We start from the raw sequence: 19923 nt of genomic DNA on the forward strand, positions 1-19923 counted from the left end.
AGATAACTGGTGGATGTAATTCACTTGTTTAAATGGGAATGTTGCTCTTCCGTTACTCTGGGAAAGTCAGGAGAGCGCTGAATTCTACCAGACACAGCACTATAATTTAACTGTGCAGAGATAATTTATGACGCTGTCTCTCACTAGCAGTTTAATTCCCCTGAACTTTCAGTTGGATATTTATGTGACATTCAGAGCACACTGAAACACAATAGCCTGTGGCTAAGCCGATTCTACGGCAGCTAGCAGAAATTATTCACAGCCTACACACTCAAGGGCACACATGCAGTGACACACACACAAACTCACTGGTTGATCATATGTTTTCCCTGCCGCAGGCGGCTGAACCGTAATCAACTACAGCAGCTTCCTGAGTTGCTGTTTCAGAAGAACCCTGCCCTGTCTCGACTGTAAGTTCACTTTTTTTAATTTTAATTGAGTACACACTCACTTTTTTCTGTCTGTATACACACCATCTCTCTTTTTTATTATGCAAGCCACTAATGCTGCTCAGAGATCTTATGTATTACATATTGCATGACATGGTTTCAAGAAGTCTGATGAATGTTGGCTTTGGCTTGGTTTGGTTTGATTTAAACATAATCAAAGAACAATCAAGCTTCAGTTGCACTTGCTAGACAGGAGACGTCAGGTCTCATCAACATTCTGACTTATTAGGTGGAGTGTGTTAAGTGTACCCTGTGACTTCCACTGTACTGTCTGTCTGTAAAGCCAAATGAAGTGGATGAGTGGAAATCTTGAGTGCTTTGCACATTGTTGGGCCTTCATGCCAGGTCATCTGCAGTTTCTCTGTGCTGGGCTGTCTGCGAGAGAATCCATTGGTGACATGGAGTTGGTGTGACATTGGGACTTGAACTAAGGGGATACATTAGACTTTGAACTCTGTTCCAAGTGAAAGGATGTCTGTATTACTTAATGAGGTCGTTTTATGTCACTGGAGAAGTCCCCAAAGCTCACCCTGCCAGCGGGCTCAAATACCTATGACCTATGAATGAAATGTGTCATCACAGCCTTCTTTTGGTTTCCACTTGTAAAGGCTTATCCCATACTATCACACACCCACACATCCTTACACTCATGCACCCCATACAGTGAGACAATCCCACAGTAATGCTAAACTTTTATTCCCATCTGCAACAAGGCTCAGTGTTTTTTTTCTCTTGCTTCAGGATAATCAGTGTCCCTGTTGCTAGCTGATCATTCCAGTTCCCATTATTCCAGTTCAGATTACCTGAAGCATCTGGGAATAATGAAACAGTGGGACATGGAAAAATCATTTCCCTCCCTTCTATCCACATAGTGGTGCTACTAACCCATGATCCCGGCCTCAGCCCTCCATCTGTTTATCTTGCGTTTGATGTTTAACACCATCTTGAATCTATCTGTCACTTCCTCACAACTATCTCCCCACGTCACCTATCATTATGCCAAAACGACCTTTGGGGCTTTCGGGCAAAGGCTCGTCATTTGGGGCAAGGCCGGCCCGCTTGTGGCTTGCTAACACTGAGCAGCACTGAGTTGTCTGTCTAGCTGGAACAGACACAGAGCAGACCAGAGGCCTTCCAGACCAGCGGATGGCCTTGAACAACTGTGATTAGTCCATCTGGAGCAGCGGGCTCTGCCAACAGCCAGAGGATTGTGCTAACACAGCTCCCCTGTTTCATCCAATCCAACTTCATGCTAATTATTCTAAACCTTGCGCTTGTGTTCTGGAGAATGAGACTTTGTTTAACATTGCTTAATCGATTCGCTATGTGTCTGTGTATACACTCATTAGTTCTTTATCCTTGGCTGGATAAAAGAGAGCTGTAATGGACCTTGAAGCTTTTCAGGTGTGGAAGTGCCGCACATTCTTTAACAGTTAAAACAAATGTACAATCGAGCGCCACAGGATCGGAAATAACGCAGTCTGTATGGTGCCTGTGTTTGACTGATAGCTGCTACTTTATAAAAGACTTCTAGTACTTGTTAAAAAATTAGGTCTAGTGGCGTGAGATCAGGAACAGCAGTAGGAGACAAAGGTTTTTCCTAATGTGTTTCTTAACTCCTGAACGGCGTGTCTGGGCCACACCGTAGGTTCTGGTTCCAGTCTGATGCGGTTAGGTTACAGCCTTGTCTCGCTCCCGCCAGCAGCTTTTAATGGACTTAAAAGGTTCTCAGCTCCCAGAGGAAGACTTTCGCTGCTATTTCATTTCTGCATGTGTGTGTCTGAGGATGACAGAGGGAGAGGGAGAGGGAGAGAGAGCCTATGGTTGCACATGTTTTTGTGTGTGTCTTTGCACTTGCTCAAAGTGCTCACCGGGGCTTGTTAGGGTCTACCTTTATGATCCTAACAAGAGAGGTTAATGTGAAAGCCTGCTACCCTCAGGTGGAGCGCTAACCCAGATGGTTTCTCTTCACATGGACGCAGGATTAATTGACCCCCCCTCCTCCCCCTTCTCTTTTTCTGTACTTTTTACACTCTTCCCCTTTCTTTCTTCTACTCCACTCCTTTTTTTTCTTTTTGTCCCATTCTGGAGTGAGGGTTTGAGGAGAAGCTTGTATAACAAAGTGGCTATTTGTCTTAGACATCCCACTGAGAGGACAAACAGAAAGAAGGACATAGGGGATAGAGGAGGGAGGGATAGCAGATGAGATCGCTGCTCTCATTAAACTTTAGAGGAAAAGCCGGGTTAATAAAAGGCTGTCGGTTAAATGAGCAGGGGACTGCTGTTTTGTGGGGAGTTTTTAAACACTTGACTCCCTTGCAGTCATTACGCTAACGGGGTAATGAGTTTTCACTACAAAGGGAAGATGGAGAATTAATGCAAGCATTTTCAGTGGAACGCAGATTTTGAAAAATGGCACAATTTTCTCTCTGCTCTACAAAAACAATCTGATGGAAAAAAGGGTACAAGTTTATGTTTAAAACTAATTACTTTTTAAAACTTTTTGTGAAAATTCTGGTTCAAAACTTTGAACCTAAGTTGGTTGAAAATCTGCAGTGTGTCTTGTTTCATGTATACAACAGAGCAGTGAGGTAGCACAAGTATATTGCACTGCTTTCTGTTTTGAGAGCCTACCTCTTTATCTACACTCCTGCTGTTGTGTCTCTTCCCATGCCTGAGAGATACCAGAGACACTGATGCATGAGGGGCAGAGGAGAGATAATTGGAACTGATTAGAGATGATTAGAGATAGTTAGAGTTAGTTAAAGCTGCCTGTGATGGATGGCACCGACGAGAAGGTATGGGAATGGAGGCGCAGGGCTGAGAGGCACAGCGCATAACATCAGTGAACAATAATAGTGAAAATAGAGTTGCATTCATCACTTTTAACGACCTGTTGCCCCCAGCCCACCACCCCTGACTTCTCCTCATCCCACTTCCACTGCACTTCAGATCTGTAATCTACTCATCCATGTCTGTAATTAGTGTTTTTTCGCAGTGGGAGAGCAGGAGGAAGGATGGATGGCAGGATGGAGGGCGAAAAAAAAGAAGGATAGGTGAGCTGAGTTGGAGGAGTGCAGAGCAGTTAGCCTGATAGCTGGCCCCCGGGGAATAGCATCTGGTTTGGGCTCAGGATGGGGTGGTACGGTGGGTGAAGGTGGGGGGAGTTGGGGGCGAAGGGATATTTTGCGGTTTTTGATTACCGTGTTGCTTGTTGCTGCCACAAACAAACGCCGGCAACAACACAGGCTTGTTTGAAGGGGTGGTGCTTTCATTAATGGCTAATGTGCAGTATTATGTGGTGGGGTGAGGGTTTGGTTAGGAGAGGTTTTCCCTTGTGTATCTCCCCGGGAGGTATTGGGGGGAGGAGGGGAGGGGTAGGTAGGTAGGGTGTGGTAGTACCTGCACTACAGGAGAGCTGAGGAAACCCTGGCAAAGGATTTTAGAGGGGGTGTGTCTCATCCTATTTTAAGACCCTTTTTTTCCATCTTTCATTTTCGTGTTAATGCTTGACGACGGGTATCCTGATATACACAAACCTTAAACACGCGCTGAAATACTGGCTGGGTGTCACATGCACATGCGCACTCACACAAGAGAGAGAAAAAAGAGGGAAAATGTAAATAACACTAATTAGACACAAACACACAGAATAACACTATAATTACATCTCTGTGTGCTAATGTGTGGATGGCAAGCATACACAAGGGATTACATTCTTTATATGGCTTTGACTGTAGATAAAAGAGCGGCTTCGGCTATGTGTTGATGCGGAGCTGCCTGTTCTGTGTTTGTGTTGGAGAGATGCTGTTTTCTGTTTGTTGATCACTTGATGCTTAGGGAACAGTAGCTCAGTGTGAGAAGAAAGAATTGTTTGAGGGAAGGAGATCTAGAATAAATAATGTGCACTATCATTAAACCTATAAATCATCCGTCTGTCACAGTATTCCCACTTGTTTTGCCCTTCAATATGCAGTATTTTTTCCTTTTCATTTGCTGCAGATTGATTGGCTTGTAAATGCAGTCTGGTGTTCCAAGACTTTTTGTGCCACAAACCAAGCAAATTACCTCTTTCAACTTTTGACGTTTTGTGCATGATTGCATCAAAGACTGATGTGAATGTTTTTTTTTTCCTTTCTCTCCTTGTGACTGTTTTTAAGTGTTTGTCTAATGCTGTGCTGTGTGTGTCCATGCATGCATGTGTGTCTGGCAGGCTGTTAATGGCCCAAGCTGGTCTTGTCGTTTCCTTCCCTTTGTCTCTGCTGATGAATGACCTGCCTCGACGTGCTAGGTCTCTCCCTCTCTCTCAGAGGACCGTTTGGGCCCCCGCTTGGCAGCAGTCCCCATGGCAACCCATCTTCATCAGGAGATTTCTGTGCCATCGATGGCAGACATCCTGATTCCTTGACTGTGGTTTGTCTGACACTAAGTAAACACTGACAGCAAAGAGTTCAATGAGTAAAGTTAACTTTACGCACTGCACGGGTCAGAGAAACTGGCTGCTTTACTCACCACAAGTGGGCTCTACCTTTACAAATAGTTTTTATTTTATTTATTCAGATTTAGAGATATCTATATATACATATGTCGCTGAAATATGTGGTGCTCACAACAATGACAAATTTAACAGCAGTGCCTCCTTACAATCGACTGAACACTGACATAAAACACAAGTTTTTAAAGGGACTGTTTTCTTTGGTAGATCTGAAAACTGTTCATAGATATCTATTGATTAGCTAGAATAATAGGAAGACTGCCTCTGCAAAGACGTGCTGCCGCTGAATTTCTAAAATGTTATTTGTAAATTCTGTGAGCACCACAAACAAAACGTTCTACTCCATCATAGTCAGAAAAAGACCTTTCAAAACTTGGATAAATAAAATCTAAATTGTCTGCATGGCTGGATACCCTGAGAGAAGGGAGAAAGTTTCCCCATAATCTAGACGACTCTTAAAAGTTCTAACTTTTTAGATGCAGAGCTAGAGTTTAGGAATATGAAATACCTGGATCAGACAGGCCCTAACTCCTTGACCCTGTCCTCTGTTCCTGCCCCTCTGTCCTCGTCAGCTGGTAAAAGTGGCTTTTATGGCTTGTCGCTGTTTTCTTTACGAGTCGGACTGTGTGTGAGAGAGAAATGCAGACCAAACCATGTGAGGAGAGCGGAAGCCAAAAGGGGGTAATTTAAAAACCACTCCGCCATCTGAAATATTCACAACCGCAGCACAATGGGAGCGAGAGAGAGAAAAAGAGAGGAAGAAAGAAGGGACAAAAAAAAAACAGAGAGAGGAGGAAGAAAGTGGAGGAAGAGGGAGAGCGAGAGAGGTGCAAAATGAGAGGAGCGAAGATGCGGCGAAGGCGGGAGAGAAATAGCGGTGTTTATATTTACTAACGATTCTGTGTCCTTCCTCATGAATAATTGAACAGATGGATTGAGGCTTGTTAAATATTCACACTAAAGCGCTGGAACATCAGTGCTGTTTTGTGTGTGTGTGTCCAGCGTCTGGTACACACTGCTCCACATACCCGCTCATACCAGCCCCGATGCTCCAAATAATCGCAGGCCCACAAGCAAACACAGACACACTCACACACAAGTTCTGCGATGACCGTTCCAATCATACACATGTGCGCATTCTTGTGCGTGCGTGTGTGCGTGTGTGTGTGCATGTGCGTCTTCGCATTGGGGACTGGCCTGGTCATTATGAATTGATACGGCATGAATAAGACATCACAGTGTGGTCTAGATCCGTCATGAATATACACACACAGGGATTTCACTCGCGGAGCTGCTGGAGAAGGAGGCCTCCTCCTCCTCCTTTCTGTGCCGACAGTTTGCCTCTGTGACGGCTGGCTTCGGCTGGTCCAGATTGAAACTGACACACACAGGAAAAAAGGCTGCCCTCATGCCCTCGCACACGTGCACGCGCGCACACACACATGCCTACACTTACTCCTTGGAATTTTGACGCAGGAATGCTGCAGTCCCAGCCAGGAATAACCTATGTAGTGCTAGCTGGGTTGTCCTGTTTGAGTGTGTATGAACACATGCTTAGTAGACACGTGTGTGTATAGTGGCTCGGTACACTTTAGCAGCATGGAGTATGAATGCAGCCATCAGAATGAGAAAGCCAGCTCATTCATCACAGCCGTAATAGTGTGCAACCTCCCTGCGATAGGTGTTTCCCTCACTCAGTGCATCTGTCCGTCTCGTTATGGTTCGGTTCAAGATCTGGGGCTTCGATCAACGCTATCTGCTCAGGATCATCATGTGAAAGTGTCGTGTGTGAGAAGCTTAGCAGGAAGACTGCAGTATCTGTGTGTAATCTCTAGTTATGAGCTGTTAAGGTCTGGACTTGAGCTCAGTGTTGGAAGTAGCCCAAGCAGGCCCAAACACAGCCTCTCATCCCATGGGCAGAGAGGGAGAGGGAGAGGGAGAGGGGTGGGGGTTCGAAACCCTTCTCAACATCCTCCTAAGCAGGAAGAAGCGGGAAACTTCCCACACATGCGCATGTGCTGCCCAGCGCAAATGCCCAGCAAACCCACAGATGTACAGTAAATGATTGTTCCAGCCCTATCCTGTGGCCTCGGGCTCCATCTCTGATTCTGAGATTTACAAAGAACAAACAAACAAACTGCAGGGCAAATTATGCCTTCACACACACACACACACACACACACACACACACACACACACACACACATACACATGCAATCACACAAATGCCAATGCATACATACTTTGCCCACCTACTGCTGACTTGCTGCTGTAGCAACCAGTGCTCTGTGTGGCTCAGACTCAGGCTGTTTACCTTTTCTGAGTGAGCGGAAGACACAGAGAGAAAGGAAGAGTTGGGAGGTGAAATGTTAAAAAAAAGAGCCTCATACTTTCTGAACGAGATCTGATCCATTTGCTTGGGAAAAGTGTGGCGTAATGGATGGAAAGAGATTTTTGGATTTTTACTTGTGTGTGTGTATATGTAATTATAGGCTTTAGACGCATCCCTTTATCCTCTGGAAAGAGAGTCTCTGGTTGAACTCCTTCCTCTTCCCTGTGGCTATATTTCTGCGTGTGTGTGTGAACTCTGGGCTCTGTCTCCTCTCTGTCTGTGGTGAGCAGGTCCATTCTTAGGGCTTTATACTTAGCACACCTCCAGGACGTTTGTTCTTGACACTCCACAGGCTGCAGAGCTGCTGCCACATTGCAGCTGAATGTGAAAACTTGGTGACTGTGTGTTTCACAGCATAAAGACGACGTCCTGCATACCTCAAGGTTAATGAGGTTGAGATGTTGCAGGCTAATGGTGAAAGAAGCAAACTTCTGACAACAGATTTTTGCTGATTTGATTCTCAGCTAAGAAAATCTTGGTTGGCTAAATGAATGAGGCAACTTTTGTCTGTTGAGATGCATGCCGTCTCTTTCCTACAGCTCCAACCAACAGAGCTGCTAATTGGTAGTTGTGGACTGTGGTTTTGCTAGGAAGTGTCCATGTCTTATATGTCAGTGAGTGCATTTAAATGCAATGCAGTTATGACAAAATCAACATTCAGATTTATTCACCTGTAATGTAAAAACATTAACCATAATCCCCCTGAGGTGGAATTTAATTTGGCATTTTCAACAGACCTTAATGACATGTTAATTTTTCAAATTAAACTTGGCATTCACACAGATTACTCTAGATTTGTTTGGCATTTTATTTTTGCTGCTACTACAAAAAGTAACTTTGAGGCACCAGTCTGCCAAACAAAACTCAAATCTAACAGGATCACATATGAATTTACCTGTCAGGACTTTAATCATTTTTTCAGTGGTTCACAGTGCATCAAATCAAGTAGAACATGTATTAAGGTTCAATAAACACCAACCAAGTCCATCTGTGTTCCCTTTTATATTTTGAGGCACTTCTGTTGACCAAGACACCCCGTCAGACGTTATACTGATGATAATAAACAGCTATTACTCTTCATGTAAACACTTAAACAAAAACCTGTTTACCCATATCTAGTTATTAAAAGCACTGAGTTATGTGCGCACATAAACATAGTCATTGTGACTAGTGGGAAAAAACACATGGGCGCAACACCTTGAAAATAAAGTTTAAACACTCATTTATTTAGACTCTTTGAATGTAACCAGAACCTTCTATCCTCGGCCTCTGTGCTTTGCAACCTCTCCTCAACCATCCTACCTTCTCAGTAAACAAAAGACACTTGTCTGCTTAGGTACGTGGAATGCCCACATTCCAGTAAAAAGACATTGAGCTATGCAGGGCCGGTGAGCACAGCAAAAAGAGAAAAACTGAGTTCCAGTACAAATGCCTATCTGTTTCCAATATTGGCTTCCTTTCACAATACTCTCCTGCTGGTATCACAGCGTGAAGCAGTAATCTCATTAGCCTCAGAGTGTATGTGTATGCCTACTGTGGAGATATTTTTTGGTGAGAAACAGTATGTTGTTCTGTGCAGGGGGTGTCTTTCCTTTTTAGCTTTGTATACAGTATAACAGGAAATCGCTGGGGGATGGAATCGATTCCCCTTCCCCGCTGTTTTGACTCAGAGTATACAAACACACACTTGCCCCACCCAAACAAAGCTTCCAGAAATGAGTGTTACATCTGAGATGCAGCCAGATTTAGTGTGTGTGCGTGTGTGAGTTTGTGAGTTTGTTTACCTGTATTGTAAATGGAGCAGGGCCTGCAGTCACACCAATCTGACACCTCAGAGGGAGAAAAGAGGAGGAGAGAGGCATTGAGTATTGATTGAGAAGGAGGGAGTCACAGAGAGATAGAAGGCACAGTTGGAAAGCAGAAAGGATGAAAGAGAGGAGAGCAGGGAAAGCGAAATAAAGGTGGAGTAGGAGATGAATATAAAACATATTTTGTAATCATTTCATTCTATAGATAACCTGTTTTATAGATAACCTATTTTACATTTTATGTGTTATTTATACAGCTCAGAAAGTTGATTTTTTTTCTCTCCTGAACTTTAAATTGTTTTTTCAGGTGGTTTAAAATCCCTTCCTCCCAAATTCAGTGTAGCGCTGCAATTCAATCAAGTAAATAGATGGAGAATGAGAGGAGTGGAAAGAGGGTAAAATGAGTTAGAGGGCAATAGAAGGACCTGAAAGTGACAGGCAGTGCCTGAGAAGCAATAAGCAGTGTGGGGATAGAGTAAGTGGGGTTGGCAGATAAAGCAAAAGAAAGAAAAAGAGGCAGAGAGAAGAAAGATTGGCCTCATCTGTAGACTTTGAAAGGATTCTCATCTCTTCTCATCCATGTGGCCGTGCTGGGAGACAGAGAGGGAGAGGGAGCCAGGGGCACCTGCAGTGGTGCATTAGCCAAAAGCCCCATTATCACTTCAAAGCTGGACTCTGCTAGAGGAGGCCTGTGTGACAGTGGGGCCCTATGGAGGATGAAACAGCGTGCAGAGATAGGAGTAGAAAGCCTCCTCCCTCCGTCAGCTTTCCCCCATTTTCCCTCTATCATCCCCCCTGCCCCTTTCACTGTACCTCACTTCCTCTCTGTCATCTACCTTGTCCTACCTTCCTTATCGCTTCCCTTTCCTCCCACTCTATTACTTCCTCCCTGTGCCTTATCTGTATCTTTAACACCTGGCTGCCTAGATGGCAAGCCCTATATGAGATCTCTTTCTATTCCTCTCTCCTCCCGGTTGAATTTCTCCATCCTCCCTGGCTTATAAAAGGCCCCGGGCCTGGAAGCCCTGATGAGCCCCAGGCTGTGGTAATGAGCTCGCAGGCCCTTTCATGTGGAGATCAAGCCGTGGCTGGAGGGGATGTTGTTGGTACTGGTGTTAGTGGAGTGGATATTACCAGCACTGGATTGTGGCTTGTGGAATACAAGAGTAGTAGGTCAAACCCCAATCCAGACCTGGAGATGCAGACAGTTCCCATGAAGTCAAAAGTGTAGGAGCCAGACACAGAGACACACAATACGGTCAAAGAAATCATTATAGTCTGTATAAGTTATAGCATTCCTCTGTCCAATGTATTATCCCAGAGACCTTTCTTGATATTTACAGGCCACAGAAGGTCAGATACTTTAAGCAGGACAACAGTATAGGCCAGAAATCAATGGCAGACACACAAACTTATACAATGTTTTCTGTCGCTACTCTTTGTTTGGTCTCTGAGTGTGTCAACACTTCATAAATTTGCCATCTGAATAAATTCAAGACAGAGCAACAGAGGAATGTTTGAACAAGGTCATATGCTCTCTGATTTGACTTCACCCAGCAGCAGCACCGCCACTCCTTAAATCCTCCCTGCCCACCCGTGTTAAATCTTCCAAAACCAATCTATGCATGTGTGTGTGTGAGTGTGTGTCTGTATGTCTGTGTGTGTCTATTAATCCGTAATGCCCAGCCACACAGCATTATTACTCCCTACCCCTGACACCTTCATTAGGGCGACAGACCGGGCCACTTTCTTGGCCACATCACAGTACAGCTGCAATGTTTATATGTGTTAAAGTTGCAACTAATTATTATTTTCATAGATTGATTTAGTATTTAGTCTAGCCAAAGTTGATGTCTTCAAATTGTCTGACAAATAGTTTTGAACCCTAATTTACACCAAAAAGCACAAAAAAGTAGCCAGTTCTCTTACTATATTGGTGTAAGTTTGTGCAAAAGAAAGAAATGTACAATCTGTGTGTTTATGTGTGGTATACACTGGTAGCAGAGGGGTTATGCCCAAGTTCTACTCCATAAAGCTGTTGTAAAAGAGAGGAGGCCATTCATGGCTAACAAAGAGTTTTCACACGAACAAGCTAACAGGGTAGTGTCTGACAGTCCTCCACACTTCCTCAACACTCATTTTACACATTTTATTCCCTCTCTATTTCTTCTCCTCCCTCTTGTCAACTCTTTCTCATAAGTTAATTGGTAAAATATCTTAGTTTTGGGTTTGTAGAGTGTGCTGGAGACCTCTTACAGGAGTTGTTTTTACTGTCAGAAACTTTGGCAGGAGATAATGGCAGAAGCCTAATCAAAGATGGATATGTGATAAATACCTCAGTGAAATCATTACAGCATGAGCCAGTTATCTGGGCGGGTTTGTCTTCATCTTTTTATAGTATAGCTCCTAATAGTTTCTATGGAGACTGAATTGGCAGAGTGTTGTTATGCTGCGTTTGGCCCCTCGGCAATCTCACCCTCATTCACCTTCCTACCTGTGTTTCTGGATATAGAAAGCTGAAAGATGGTGATACATCTGTCTTAACACCCTCACTCCTCCAAGGGCAGAAAGATGGAGAACTGATAAAAGTTCCTTTCACAGTATGAGTAAAGTCAAAGCTGCGGGATGTTGGCGTCAGCAATCAAATCTATTAAAAGTTTCCTCAGCTGATTGTAGAAAATTTGAAGGTTGTCACAATGCTGTCAGTCCTGAGTTAGTCTGCGTAGCATAACAAAGATATTTTCGATGTTTGACAGACGTCTCTGCGGAACAGCAGATTACGTAATATTTTATTTTTCCCTGCCTTTTGCTTTTCTGGCTTTACTCCTGGCCTCCTGTCACACTGTGCTGATGCAGAGCGGAGGTTGGGGTAGAACAAAGGTTGAAGTCAGATTGTTTTGCTTTTTTTTTCCCCCAAGTTGTGAGAGTGAGCTGAGCGGAGCAGAGTTGAACAGAGACGTCCAGCGGGGTTAGAGAAGCACAGCCTTGTTTCCCAGGCAGGCACCCTCTTTGTGACACGGTTAAAGATGTGTCCTAACACCATTCCCATCACCCCTCATCCCCTCCTCTCCCCACCTCGGCTCCCATCCCTCCATACCTCCCTCCACCTCCAGAGAATAGCCTGCCCTTTGCTCAAGCCATTCCGTCTCCTTGGAGCTCATTGTTCCCTGGTTGCTAGGCGATAGCTGGGGCCTCATTTGGTCACCTTGGATACAGGGGGGAGCCTGGGTATTTGGTATGGGGTCAGGGCTGACAGAGGTGATGTGAAGGTGTGTGTGTATGTGTGTGTATGTGTGACTACGTACAAGGTTGTGCGCATGCATTGTTAGTCATCAAGTGTGTATGTGTGTGTGTGTGTGTGTGTTTGGTTAAGGGTCAGGCGTGACAGCACCGGTACAATAGGGTGGGGTGTGACCAACCCCTCCTTCACCATTTATTAGCCTATTCAGTCACCCACTCCCCTGCTCCGAGCCAGGCTGGGCCAGGAGGCAGCCGAGCTGTCAGTCAACAGGGAGGGGGAGGGAGAGAGAGGGGATCCCAGAAAACATAATTAATGTGTAACACAAGAGCTGCCGTATCGCCTCTAAAGAGGAAATTAAGGAAACAAGCAGGCACTGTAACAGCAATTACACAGCGCTGAATAGACCACTGTCTTTGAGTTGTCAATAATGTTGCACTCACACCTGCTCTGGCTTTCATCTCTCACCCTCTCTCACTCACCCCTTTTCCCTCTCTCTCTCTCTCTCTTTCTCTCTATCTATCTCCCTCCCTCCCACTCCCCCTTTCCCCTCTCTCTCTATCTCTCTCCCCCTCTCTCTCTCGTTCTTTCTTTCCATCCACACTGTGTGTTTCTCCCATTCTGTAAAACACACACCAGGGGAGAGCCTCTTTGTCAACCGCCCTCCTGAATTCCGATCCTCAATCGTCAAGCTGGCCGTGGCTGGCCGGCCTTGGAGAGCCCTGGAGTGGCTTTCATAAACCTCCACCAAACACGCACACACACACACACACACACACACACACACACAAACCTATACCATTGTTGCCAAAGCTGAAGCACTCATCAAGAGAGTATGAGTAGTGAAATGAGCAAAACGGAGAGGAACATTTTTAGAAAATGAACTCTTATTCAAATGAGGCCCATTCTCCCCTCTTTTCCTCTCTCCCTCCCCCTCTTTCTCTACCTCTGTCTCTGTTTGCATTTGTGCAGTATAGTCTATATGGTCTGTGTGACTGTGAGGCCTGTTCTCTGATATCATTAGGTTCTGCGACGCATCCCTGAGCCCTTAGAGCAAAACCGTCAACGTGTCTTTTACCCCCAAATTAAGCTTCATTAAGGATGACTCACTGTCAGTGTTGTGTCGGTGAGTCATCAGTGTGTGTTTTGTTTCCTTTATACAACTTTTTAACATGAGACAGGCCAACTTTTCCTCCTTCATCCGTCTCTCATCTGTTTCCCACTCCCTTATCTCTTCCATGTTTTTTTCTGGGACTGCTAACGTTACAAGCCAGTGTATCACAACTTTAAGTTTTATCCCAGCAAGAATGTGAGTAGCAACAAACTAGCACCCAGAATGGATTTTGCAGCGTGCTGCAGAAAAGCTCTGTGGTTGCTGTGTAGAAAAAGAATTCCCCCGGGAATTGGTTTTCCTCCTGCAGTGTCTGCATGTGTGTGTTCCAAAACCAACCGTGGAGCTAAAATTGCTGCAGATTACCAGCTAAATTGCTGCTTTGTGTTCTCAATGCTCATAATGAATCAGAAGGAATGTGGTGTCCTCACCTGAGCTGTTACTGATAGCACATGTAAAGAGGATCTGACATGCCCACACAGAAGGAAAAGAAGAAAACCCGGCACTGTGGAGGGCGTACCTGCGCTGAGAGGCAGGGTGTGCCTGGCCTCTCAGCGTTCACCATTCTGACAAAACCGCAGTGGCAATGCAGCAGAAAATGACTCCAGAAACTGGCATGAAAAGTTGGGCTCAGTATGACATTGGGAGAGTCGGGTTTGCTTTTTCCGTGCCTCATGCAGTTTCCGGAAGAATCATTAAGGAATTATTGAGTGAGGAAGCAGAGAGATTCATATTCATGGAATTCATCAAAACAAGTTATTGAAAGCGGCCAATGCATTCATTTAGTGGGTCGGCTGAATTCATCCGTTGGGCTGCATTGATGTGGTGTTGACCCGGGACCACAGCGTGCACTGCTGTCAGTGTGGCTTTGTTGGTGAAGCAGTAACCTTTCTTTGTGCCTGTGTTTGGGCCGGTAACCTTGCTTTGTGTTGCTGTGTGTATCAGGGTGTAGTGTGACTCCCCTTCTCCATAAATCACTGTCAGATTCCAATGGTACAAAACAAAGCCCTCGCCTGAAGCTTGGATAATGGGGTTGTTGGTGTGTGTGCGTGTGTGCACACCCGTACGTGCGTGTGTGTGTGTGTCAATCCTGTAGCCCTTCATTTACCAATCAGTGCCGAACGGAGTTTATGAAAATTCATTGAGTGTGAGATGGGCTTTTTTCTTCAGATGAATATTGCACGAAACGCAGCATTGGGTGACAAAACACTCCATCGATTTCAAGGAAGGAAGGAGGGAGGGACTGAGGGAGGGGGTGGAAAGGGAAGGGTGAGGGAATGAGGTTGATCGCTGGTGCGTGATGGAATAAACTGCAGAATTTCTGTCACTCTCTGTGACTGTGTGTGTATGTCCCACACAGGGGGCTAATAAATAAATGATGTTTGAAATGAGAGCAGCTCTCCATAGACCATCTCCACTTCATGAGAAGTGCTTGTTTACAACTCCACACACACACACACACACATATACACACAGTCACACACACGCTCTTCATCTATGGCTACTAGAGCTGCAGAATACACTGTTGCTCTCCTTTCCAGGAACATGCCTATCCTGTTAGCCTAAGTGTGTGTTCTCACTCTCAGGCCTTTGTCGCATCACACACTCTGCATTCCATCCGTGTTGATGATGAAGGGATGGGAAGCATTACTGTGCAGGCCAAAGCAAACACACACACACACACGTACATATAAACACCTACCTTGTGAGAGAGGCTGGAGAGCATTAGCGAGCTCAGCAGAGCAAACACAGTGATAAAGGCAGGATTTCGGCAGATTCTAATGGGAGGAAGTGGTGGGGCAGGGAGAGGATTTACCCCTGGTATCCCCGCAGGCCCAGGCACGACAGATGCCCTGAGTTTTGTAACCAAACAGTGTGTGGTGCTGACTCACAATTCCTTTATTTGCTCTGCAGGCTGCCCTAACATATCATTACTTCTCTCAGGAAAAAGCAACCTAATTCTCAGGAAAGACTGCTGCTTACCTTCCAGACAAAAACTTTACCTTTCGCTTTCTCCCAACGGTAAATGAACCAATGCCATTCTAGATGAGCTGTGAGAGAAAATGAGGGGTGGTGGTGGTGGTGGGCGGCAATGAGGTGCTCACGAGAGAGAGAAAAAGAGAGAGAAGGATTCATGGGTGTCAAGGAGAGGGCAGTTGTTGCATAGAGGATTCCCACAGTTTCATTGTTTTTGCAAGATTTTCAAACATCCCATTTCTAGGCAACTGAAGCAAAGGTCAAAATGGAGGAAGGAAGAAGAGAACAACAGACTAGAGAGGGATGGAGAGAGAGGCAGAAATGCGTTGATGGTAGGGGATACAGCTTTGGAATGCTGCAGTGGTTTTAATTACAGACAGAGGAATAGTCTTTTTAAATATTTAGAGTACAGATGATCTCTCTGGCTGTGTGTGCTTGTGTGCATCAGGCTGTGTGTGTGTGTGTGTATGTGCAGTGCCATGTGAGAACTTGTTTATGTGTGCATATGTTGTGTTTGTGCGGTCCTGTGGGTCTCTGAGGGTAAGTTTATGTGGCTGCGTGTGTGTGGGGTACTTCATGTGTTGGGCATGAAGTGAACCTGTAGATTTCCATATGGATGCAGCAGGACATGTAAAGAGATTTTGTCCGTCAGCACTTCTCATTAACTGCAGTATCACTTTTGTGTTAAATTATTTACATGCTTAGTTATGAGTTGAGAAAACTCCCAACTTCTTAGCTGTTTAGCAAGCATCAAAAACGTTCAAGTATCAAGTGCATGGTCTGTTTTAGTCTTGTTTATGTGTTCTTTGTCTCTCATACTGAAGTAGTAAAAAAGGTTTCACTTTGGTAGCAAATGTTGGCACCCAACGATAGACAGAGGAAGTGACAAATAGATACAAGACCAACTGTTTGTTCTGTCGTAACAGCACTATCCTTATCTCCCAGACAGATTGCAATAGAGATTCTTGTTTACCCCACTTGACTCAAACTAACAGGCCATCAAAAAGCAAGGGAAAGCAGTAAAATCAACTGTAAATGGGATGGAGTGGGCGATAAAACAAGACACAGAAGACAGAAGTAATATTCAAGAGGTAGTTTAAAGGTGCTAAATGCAAGAGCTCGACAATGTGATTCATGTTGTGAGAGACAAGCCTCACTGGTCGGCTGCATCTGTCTGACTGATGTTAGGGTGCAAAAAGATAGAAGGGTCGTAATCTCCTAATCATTAGACAGGGAACTGCAGGATGTAAAGAGATGTGACTGCTGTCTGTGAGCACTAGGCCGTAGGAAGTTGGGATGCCAGACTTAAGTGGAGCAATATCGTCTTTGCATCTGCGAGGGGTCTGCTCTTGTTAAATAGGTGCCATCATGACCAAACAATCTCCCCGTCTCTTTCTGTATTGTGTGTTTGTTCTGCACTATGCCAAGGCCAGTCCAGACTCAGACCCAGAATGGTAAATAGGCTGTAATTTTGAGGCAGCGAGGCCTTCTGCAGGCTCACATTGATCTGTCATTGACAAAGTTAATGAGCGTGGACATGAGGCACGGAGTCTTACCACAAAGACATCAAAGTGCCGCCGGTATGACTGGCCCGCTGTGAGACTGGCCTTCAGGCATACACCCAGGGCTGCCGCAACCCCTGACTCCCCAGGAGGGGAGAGGAGTCGAGGGGAGGGGGACGGAGGTGGAGTGGGGGGGGGGTGGGGTGGGGGTGATAGAGGGGGTCTTGGTATCGTGTGTAATGAGTTTGTATGTCTCCATCCTTTTCTCCCCCCTCCTCTCTGTTTCTCTCACGCACATTTTTTGGTGCATGTTTGGCATGTGTTTGTGGTTCTGAGCAGGGTTAATTGAAGAGTAGCTGCAACTTTGGAGCAGCAAACAGGATTCCTAAACTCTCTGCCTCTGCTCACCACCTGCTGCTTGGGAACCTGCTGGCTACACACACACACACACACACACACACACACACAAACACACAAACAAAAGTCTTGCTACTAGGTAACCCGCTGGCTATCTGCCTTTTCATTCCTCTCTGTCAACAGCAAATAAGAGAAGGGGAAAAAGCAAAATCCACAAGCAAATATTAGCCCATGCAGACAAAGGCATTCCAGACAGGGTTGTCACTCTCACTCGCTCATCCTTAAAGTCCCATCCTCCTCCTTCCCTCCATCTCCCCAGCTTCCCTCTCACCTCCTCCCCTCACACGGCCACTCCTGTTCCTTCCTTTATTTCCTCCCAAGGTCCCTCTTTTCAGCTGAGAGCGAGACATCTCTGCTGTTGCTGACCTGCTGTGGCAGAATGCATCTCTGTATTTGTGTCTGTTGTTGTATTGTTCAGCTCTCATCTCACACTTTCTTATTGGTGGTAAAATCATTGCTGAGATTTTTTATCTTCAAACAAACAACCCTTTTTTTTTTTTTTTTTACTGTGAATAACTGCTGCACCTCATGACCTTGTTTTGCTTATTTATTTGAGTTGGACTGGTTTATACGCTCTCTTACATACCTTGTTTTGTAAATAAAACCACTGCAACCTAATACAGTCGGCTACAGAAATAGTAAACCGAGGATCCATCATTCAAGAACAAAGTACGACAAAGTAGGACAAGGAAAGGATGGAGATTTACAGTAACTGTTTGCTTCAAAGATTTATGAAGTTACTTGGGGAATAAGGCATTTTCTTAAAACCGATCCTTCAGATTTTTGGGGGCACAGCCCATGCAATCCCACTTTCTTAGTAGTCCTCCTTCTGTTCGTCGTCCTCCTCCCTCCCCTGCCTCTGGGGGTTCAGATGTCATCCTCATCCTTGTCAGAGGAGTCTAATGGATCGGTCACGCTCAGAGCCCTCCCAGCCTGACTCACAGAGCCGAGGTGAAAGGTTGTGGCTAGGGTGAGATAGGAACCTTGGGGAGAGGACATCCGCTAGACTGTTCCCAGCCGCAGAGTGTATCTGCAGTTGAGCATGTATTTGTGTGCGCGTATTATTTTCTCAGTAAACACCTTCTCTGTGCCAGCATGCAGGGTAGCAGGGAGGGGGGGTGGCCAATTTGCACTGAGCAGTAAAATACACCAAAGAAAATAAATAGTAAAGTTCAGCCACAGGATGTAGCATTGTCAGGTAAGCATACAGTGTGTAATTACACACACACACACACACACACACACACACACACACACACTCCTTGTGTCTGGCATATCCATCATAGCCTCCCAGGGCCTCCTGTTCTTTCTAGAGGTCAGAGTTGAAAATGGTAAAGAATGCCTGCATAGACATACAGCATGTGTGTGTGTGTGTGTGTGTGTGTTGGTGCCAGATCTGTGCACAGCCGCAGTGTTGATTAGGTCTAGACCAGTGGGGTGATCTATTGCCATCACAAGAAACACAAACCAAATGTATGTCTAGCAACAAGGCAAGTCAACACATATGATGATGTATGGCTTGAAGTTCTGAGGGTCAGCAGCACTTTTTCTCTCTCTGTGTGTGTGTGTGTGTGTGTGTGTGTGTGTTTGTTTGTTTGTTTTTGGTTTTTTTTCTTTTTTACACTTTTAGGGTTTTTTGACAGGTCTCTTTTTTTTCTTCTTGATACAGATATGGTAGATAGAAGTATCCCGACAGGCATCATTAATGCAGAGCACATTTCCACTCTCCCATGAAAATGTGCAAATTTCTTTTGTTTCCTATTTGACTTGGGCAATTTTATATTACCAGCCTATTGTGTCCTGTCCTCCCCTGCATCTTTATTATCCTTTGTTTCTCCTCCACCACCCCTCTCTCCTCCTCCACCGCCACCGCCTCCCTCTGACTTTTTCTCTCCCTCCTCTTCCTCTTTCCTGGGTGTTGAGTTTTAATTTCATGCCCCCTGCTCTGGCAGTTGCTCCTCTAGTTGAGTGCCAGGCTGGCTCTGTGACACACAGCTTCCTCGGGGGGCTACCAGTCTCTCTAACACACACACATGCACACAGCCACAAATATGCATGCTCTCAGCCCCTGGCTATGCACCGGCATCCATGCAGAACTTATGGCATTAAAATGATCCAGAAGTTGCTCTCAAGAACACACAAAGACACATGCTGTCAGAGACGTGATTACACAAGCAAGCACAGTGGCATGTTAGTTCAACTCGAACAAATGGACTTGATTCAGTGTTCACACACATGGAACAAAAAGCCACTGTATTCCCACTTATCCTTCATAGCTGTCATAGTCTCAGTAATTTATCTAAAGGTATTGGCCTCATCTGGCTAGCGACAGTATGCTAACTGTACTGGCATGCATTCATTGCTCCACACAGACGACAGCCCTGGGGAGTAATCAGTCTTTATGCTAATGCTTGTGGATGATGATGGATGTGCTTCAGCCTCCATTGTGTTGGACTCTATCTGTTAGAAAAGGGAAAGACTGTTTCCGTCATTCCTATATTTATCTTTAGATGCTGTTGTCAAGATGAGTTATA

The 19923-nt window shown here is 45.1% G+C and overlaps 1 protein-coding gene across 4 annotated transcripts in view; it reads left to right on the forward strand.

The window, feature by feature from the left end:
• Nucleotides 1-19923, forward strand: part of slit1a (slit homolog 1a (Drosophila)) — an 86290-nt gene that overhangs the window by 15346 nt on the left and 51021 nt on the right. For all 4 annotated transcript variants that reach the window (XM_018684262.2, XM_018684264.2, XM_018684263.2 and 1 more), the window contains exon 4: nucleotides 339-410. In XM_018684262.2, the coding sequence (XP_018539778.1) occupies nucleotides 339-410 (72 nt within the window). The remainder of the gene's footprint in view (nucleotides 1-338; nucleotides 411-19923) is intronic.

The sequence above is a fragment of the Lates calcarifer genome, linkage group LG16_LG22, assembly GCF_001640805.2.
Source record: "Lates calcarifer isolate ASB-BC8 linkage group LG16_LG22, TLL_Latcal_v3, whole genome shotgun sequence".
In the NCBI taxonomy this organism is placed as follows: Eukaryota; Metazoa; Chordata; class Actinopteri; family Centropomidae; genus Lates; species Lates calcarifer.